Source organism: Semicossyphus pulcher, unplaced genomic scaffold, assembly GCF_022749685.1.
Source record: "Semicossyphus pulcher isolate SPU_LCO1_2020_fin unplaced genomic scaffold, fSemPul1.0.p SCAF_21, whole genome shotgun sequence".
In the NCBI taxonomy this organism is placed as follows: Eukaryota; Metazoa; Chordata; class Actinopteri; order Labriformes; family Labridae; genus Semicossyphus; species Semicossyphus pulcher.
The window spans coordinates 18,433,883-18,440,889 of record NW_027211695.1 but is presented as its reverse complement, the minus strand read 5'-3'; the positions used below and the strand labels follow the sequence as shown (position 1 = coordinate 18,440,889).

The 7,007-nt window shown below is 46.3% G+C and overlaps 1 protein-coding gene across 3 annotated transcripts in view; it reads right to left on the bottom strand.

The window, feature by feature from the left end:
* The window catches only part of chd3 (chromodomain helicase DNA binding protein 3), a 38,590-nt gene continuing 31,583 nt past the window's right edge, over nt 1–7,007 (bottom strand). For all 3 annotated transcript variants that reach the window (XM_069672032.1, XM_069672034.1, XM_069672033.1), the window contains exon 40: nt 1–6,044. In XM_069672032.1, coding sequence (XP_069528133.1) covers nt 5,794–6,044 — 251 coding nt within the window. In that variant the 3' untranslated portion in view covers nt 1–5,793. The remainder of the gene's footprint in view (nt 6,045–7,007) is intronic.

Sequence of the window (7,007 nt, the reverse complement as noted above, 5' to 3'; positions counted from 1 at the left end):
AATCCTTTTAATGAGCAAACTTGCATGTTACAGTACATTTATATATCATATTACATATACAGTATCCTGTTTACATTAGTGATAAAACCCCAGAGGGCCTAAGTGTTTACCTGCAGAGCGTGAGGCCTGCAGTGAGCACACACTCATTCACCCTCTTAAACACACACACACATAATCAAAGGCAAATAAGGTCACAGACACACAAACGCACACATACATGAGAATTAACATCTCTCTTCACAACTGCACAGCTGGCCAGCCAAAGGTCTGTGCTTTCCACATTTGCGCGCTATCATGAAGCTGCTCGGGGAGTGGAACGGCGAGTTTAGCGCTCCTTTCAAAACAAAAGCCAGGAATAGACTAACAGCGTATTTCTCTCACTCGCGCCACAGGGAAAGATAAACTGTCATAACACCCCTGTGCAGATCGAAGATACGATAAGGAGTGTATTGAGCTGAAGACGTCTGGGGGGGGGGGGGGGGGGGGTGTTACAGTGTGTGTGTCTAGAACCAGAGGGGGGACCACTTTTGGGAAAACGTATGGCATTGGGCCAGTGGAGGCCAACAGAGGGGAGAGAGGAGAGACAGAGTTAGAAAGTGTGTGAGTGTGAGTGTGTGGGGGGGCAGACAAAATCTGATAACAAGCAAAACAAATGGAGGTAAAGACTGGGTGAAAGAGCAGGAGGAATTACGGGTGCAAAGTATAACAAAAGATGCAGAAGCACAAGATAGAGACGTGGAAGAAAGAGACGATAAAAAAAGACGGATGTAACAAAACAGTAGACGATCTGGAAGGGAAGAATCAGACCGATAAGTCGCTGCGGAGAATAAAAGAAAGACGATGCAGTGAAGAAACAGTCATTTAGAAACAGTGTCACCTTTACATTCTTCGTCCACCAGAGGGCGCTTTTAGCTGTAAAAGCCATGTTCAGTACATTTCTAGGTTATGTGCAAAAAACGGATTTAAAGTATGATTATCTGAAGTGTTTATGTAACTCGTTCCATTGAAAAAAAGTAAAGTTAAAATGCCAGGATCTCAAGGTGCAGCCAGGGGGAAGACAGAGTCCAGTTCGGGGGACTCAGAATTGCATCTCCGCTTTTTGCAGATGATGTGGTTCTGTTGGCTTCCTCAAGCTCTGACCTCCAACAGTCACTGGGGAGGTCCTGCAGCCGAGTGTGAAGCAGTTGGGATGACAGCCAGCGTCTCAAAGTCTGAAGCCATGGTTCTCGGCCGGAAAACTGTGGATTGCTCCCTTCGGGTGGGAGGAGAGGTACTGTCCCAAGTGAAGGAGTTCAAGTATCTTGGGGTCTTGGATCGTGCGATTGACAGACGGGTTGGTGCAGCGTCAGCAGTAATGCGGGCATTGCACCGGACCGCTGTGGTGAAGAAGGAGCTTAAGGAAGAGCTCTCAATTTACCAGTCGATCTACAGTTCGCTCCAACCCTCACCTATGGTCATGAGCTTTGGGGAGTCACCAAAAGAACGAAGTCGCGGATACAAGTGCCACACAGCCACACTGTGGAGTGTCGTCTGGGCTCAGACAAGTGAGACGAGTAGAGACGCTACTCCTTCACATCGAAAGGAGCCAGCTGAGGTGGTTCGGGCATCTGATTAGGATGCCTCCTGAGCGCCTCCTTTTGGAGGTTTTTCCGAGCACAACTGGGAAGAGACCCCCAGGTAGACCCACTCTCTGGAGGGATTATATACCCCACCTGGCCTGGGAACGCCTCAGAATCCCCCAAGAAGAACAGGAAAATGTTGCACCGCAAGTCGACCCCGGATAAGCGGAAGAAAATGGATGGATGGATCTACATTTAGTTGTTCTATTCAGTCATTTTAAGTGGTAGAGGCTGAGTCCCACATGCCCCAGCAAGATTCACATGACCTTCCTACACACAAGGGATTAATGTCATTGATTACTGCCTTAGTTTTTGTTCACTCTCTTGCCCCTGACTATAATCTAACATTTCGTACTACTATTAAAAGCATGGCTTTTTTGTCACTGAGATTAGCACTGGCATTACGCACTATTCAGAAATATGTCCACAGAACAAAACATGGCCATTTTCAGCACCGAGAGGAAATCTGTTTTATTATTGACTGACTTTTTATTACAATAAAATGTGTTAGTTTGGCTGCACTGGAAACTCGTAAAAGATGAGTATTTCTGACGGATCAACAGCCTCTTAGGGGTTATAACTTGAATATCAGCTTCACAAACATCAAGTAAAAGTTTGGGGCATATGAGGTAAAGAAGCTGGAGGAGGACTTCAGTGAGGTACTTGTATTACACCAGATAACAGATTGCCTCCAACACGTTCAGCTCAGTACATTTCACTTTGCGGCCAAATTCACTCGGCGATTCTTCACCTCTGTCGATCCAAAGCCCTATTTCATCTCCCTTTTCATAAACTCAGTCCAGCCTGTCTGCAGCTTCCCAGTAGCAGCAGACTTATTATGAAAGACAAAACATTTGTCTTCCCAAATAAGGTTGGCAGTGACATTTGTAGCAACAGTAAAAAAAGATGAATCCAGCAGTCTACAAGCAGACAGTCCCAAAGAATTCCTCAACCTTTAACTATTTTATAGACCTAAAACTTTAAGACTTCAGTGCATGTCTCATATCAACTCCAGAAGTTTAATAAAACTCAGTCCTGGCTGAGATGACAGCCTGTGTCCCTCCCCTGTAGGTCCTGCCTACTATCTGATCGCAGTGAACGCTGCCATCTTGGCAGGAAGCGCAGCATATTTGCATGCTAAACAGCTTTGCGTGAGTGTACCTTTGCCAAAAGCTTTCATCAGGAACAACCTTCTGTGTCTGAACTGTCGACTGTTCAGGAACTTGAAAAGCTCCGGCATGATTTTTGAATAGAGAGTCTTTCCAGCCGAGACTTTCAAAGGGTTTCATAAATCCATGTGCTGCCGGAGTTTGGAGGTAAGATTTTCACGCATGTCTGTTCATCTCTGTGTGCATTCACATGTGTGTTATGCTTGCTTATAAGGCTGGGTATTGCACCTGAATACTTTTTTGATTACTTATTCAAAGTTTGCATAATAAACAATGTCGATTACTTGTTATTTGATCACAAACTTCCTTCATTTAACTTCCAGTAACTGATTTTTGCACCCCAATCGACAACACAGACAATCAGTTACCTTAAAAGGTTGTCAAAAGCAAACGTTGAGTGTAAGGACAATTGTCTCAGTTTTGGTCTCCACCATTCCTGAAGGAATTAATCGGCTCTTCAGGTGAGAAAGGGCCTGTGTCCACTAATGGCGTTATTTTTGCACTGGCAGCACCCACAACCTCAATTTAAGAGCGCTTCTCACCGGCGCTTCCTGTTGCTAGGTTACAAAAGTTGTCTGGTGGCGCAGCGGTATTCAAAAAGTTGACCTATTTTCAACTCAGAACACTGTGAGCTTAAAACACGTTGGACGCTGAGCGTCTTTGCCTCAAGCGAAGGAATTTGGGGGCAGTATCTTGGGGTCTTGTTAACGAGCGAGAGGAAAATGGATCGTGAGATTGACAGACCGATCTGTGCAGCATCAGCAATTATTGCGGACTATCGTGGTGACGAGGCAGCTGAGCCTGAAGGCAAAGCTTTCGATTTACCAGTCGATCTCTGTTCCAACCCTCACCTGTGGTCATGAGCTTTGGCTAGTGACCGAAAGAACGATGTGGTGGATACAAGCGGTCGAGTTTCCTCCGCAGGGTGGCTGGGCTCAGCCTTAGAGATAGAGTAAGGAGCTCGGACATCTGGAGGAAGCTCGGAGTAGAGCCGCTACTCCTTCACATCAAAAGGAGTTGAGGTGGTTAGGGCATCTGATTAGGATGCCTCCTGGGCTCTGTGTGTTCTTGGGCAAGACACCGAACCCCAAGTTGCTCCCGAAGGCATAGCCACTGGGTATGAATGTCCATAGATGCTGATTGCCGATTGGCACTTAGGCCCATCAGTGTGTGAATGTGAGTGAGAATGGGTGAACGTGACATGTAAGTGTCGCAAGACTAGAAAAGTGTAGGTAGGTACAGTCCATTTACCAGTTTACCTGGCCGGGGAACGCCTCAGAATCCCCCAGGAGGAGCTGGGTCAACTTGCTAAGCCTGCTGCCACCGCGACCCAACCCGGACAAGCGGAAGATAATGGATGGATATTTATCAATATTAATATACTCATTAGTGCAGCTTTAAGTAAGTGAAATTGAAGAACGGGTTTCTTATCTTGCTCAAAATAAGGTGTATTTTTTTGGGACTTGGTAAAAAATGTGGGTATCCGTTGGGAACCAATTTTCCCAAATTTGAAATAACTACCTATGGGGGGAAATTGCAGTTCTACCAAGCACACAAACACATTCACATAAAGTATAGTTTTCATTGCAGGCCACACGTCTCTTGTCTTCATATCCTTCAAGCTTATAGGGATATACTAAAATTTTAACTTAGAAATCCTCAGACGTCCTAGAAAAGTATGAACCGTGTAACCGATTTTTCACGTCTCTTGAGACAGAGGAGTTTGTCCAGCTCTTCCGCGCACACACACACACTAACACAGACTCACACACACACACACTCAGAGCTGGAAAACCGATGACACAGTCCAGAGTGTTTTATTTTCTCAGGGATCGGGGGACATTTTCCAGCGTGGCATCCATCACGCTGTCACAATAAAAGAAGCTTAAAGAACAAAAAAAAGTCTCTTCGGGCTTCAGAAAGAGTCTCCGTTTTTCTTTCATTGATGGATTACAGTCTTTAGTTTTGGGGAAGAGCTGCTCGTAAATACAGATTTTTGCTGTGTTTGGGGCTTAAAAACAGGAAATGTAGATTTAATGGAGTGTTTTATCCCTTTAAGTGAGCCTCACAAAAAAAGGCGCCGTGTTAACTTTGCTCTGAAACACAGTCATATCTCAACGTAAGTCAATCAGATTGCTCAACTTTGTCGCTTTTTTTATATATCTATTGTTCTCGCTTCTATTTATGGATAAACTCAGGAATTATAGGACAAAAGAGTCCATGAGAAGTAGTGTTTTATACGTAAATAACTGCCTTTTCTGCCTCCTTTCCCACTTTGTCCCTTTCTATTTAAAGTTTGGACTTCATCCGCCTCTACTCAGCAGATAAATTAAGTCCCTTGCAGGTTTCTAGGTTGTGTGTGAGGTCCACGGTGTGTATATATACTGTATATTTGTGTGTTACAGAGAGAGAGATAGACGGGAGGAGTGCAGGACTGTGGAGGAATGAGGGAGTACAGGGTCAGAGCGAGGGGACGGGCTTGTTCAGTCAGCCGGTGGATGAAGAATTGATCCGGGGGGAAATCTTTTTGGGCGCAGAGGGAGACGCAGAAAAAAGGAGTCTGGAGAAAACTGTCTGAGAAGTTATAAAAAAATTCTCCATTTCTGCCTTCATATCTGAATTCCTGACGAACCTGTGATTGCATTAACATACCGTCCTTTTTTCCCCCCCTCTAGCATCTTTTCCATTAACATCAGATTTCTTCAGCAGCACGGATTTGTTTGTTCCAGGTCTCTTCTCTCTTCTCGCTCTGCCTCATTTCTCCCCCACGCATCATTAGTGCTTGATCTCAGGGCCAGCTTTGCACCTCTCCCCTCTTGCTTTGCTTGTTTTCTTTTAATGGAAGCCACTTCTTTTCACTTTCCGTGCGTCCTCCCGTCCTTATTCCATCCATCAAGTTTTATATCTCCCTTTTTATTCCTTACATTCCAGCAGAGTCGAAGCGCTCTGTCCTTGGGTCTTTTCAGGTATTCATCTCTCCTTTTTCATCCTGTCTTTTCCTCTCCTCAGGGTTTCTTTGGTCGCCCGTTGCGCGGCAGATTCTCCACCGTGTTGCTGAGCCGGTACTTGACGATGATGCTGTGCACCGTCGACTTGGGCATCCTCAGCTCCTGCCCGATGGCGCCCTCTGACTTGCCGTCCTTCCACAGGTCCACCACCCGCTGCCGCTGCCCAACATCGTGCTCCTTGGTCTTCTGGCAAGCGGCGGCCGACCCTCCGGCGGCTCCCCCGGTGGCCCCAGCAGCGGCGGCGGCTTCTGTGGGGGCAGACAAGCGGCAGACTGTAGTGGAGACTCGGAGAGGGGAGCAGGAAAATGTGACACTTTACTCGTCCCCGCAGGGAATTGTCTTTTAGTGTGGAGATCAAAGGTCAGGGGGGGATTCGCTTCAGCAGGGCAGGTGCTTGCAGTCATGAGGGCTCGCTCCAGTTGAGGGTCAATTTCCCTAATTTCTACGCCCCTACCAGATGAAGCTTTGTCTACAGTGTGGGTCCTTTTAGTGCAGATGAGTAGCTTCCTCTTTGCAGTACTGATGGCTGAAACAGGTTTTCCAAAATGCATTTCAAGATGTTGTGCATATGTGTGAGACAGCACAAAACAATCCTTTATTGGAGCATTTGGTGCATCATTAACATTTTTCACCAGAGTTCACAGAGTGCAGCTAAAGTAGATGTTAAAAAGTGCCACAGCAGACATATTTTTGTTGTCTGTACTTATTCTCTCAAGAGATGGCTATTAATGGAGGGAGGCTGAAAGGTCGCAGAATCAGAGGATTCTGTTGTTATAACTCCGTCCATTTTGCTTTTTTCCCTCCCTGGCCGAGTCTAAAAAGGTCAGGAACCAGCGTGACCCCAATCAGGACCATAAATGTGGCCTCATTTGCTGCATGCTTGTGCCCTGCCAGAGTTCAGGATGTTCAGACTCGGCTCAGCTCGGCGAGGCCCCCGTGAGCTTAAGAAACCCACAGAGTAACACAACGCGCGCGACTATTTCTGCACAGCCCAGCCCTCCGCCGGTTCACAAGTCACAACACGACGTTTACACAACCAAACTCCTTCTGTGGTTTCGGTCCCTCTCAAAATACCTCGGCACAAAGTCCGAATGTTTTCTTGGCACGGCCGGATTCAGACGGGCTGAGCATAATGACATTTTCAGAGATAGGCCCTGGCTCTCCAAAATGCAATGCCTTTGACAGATGTCTCAGTCTACAATTACATAAAT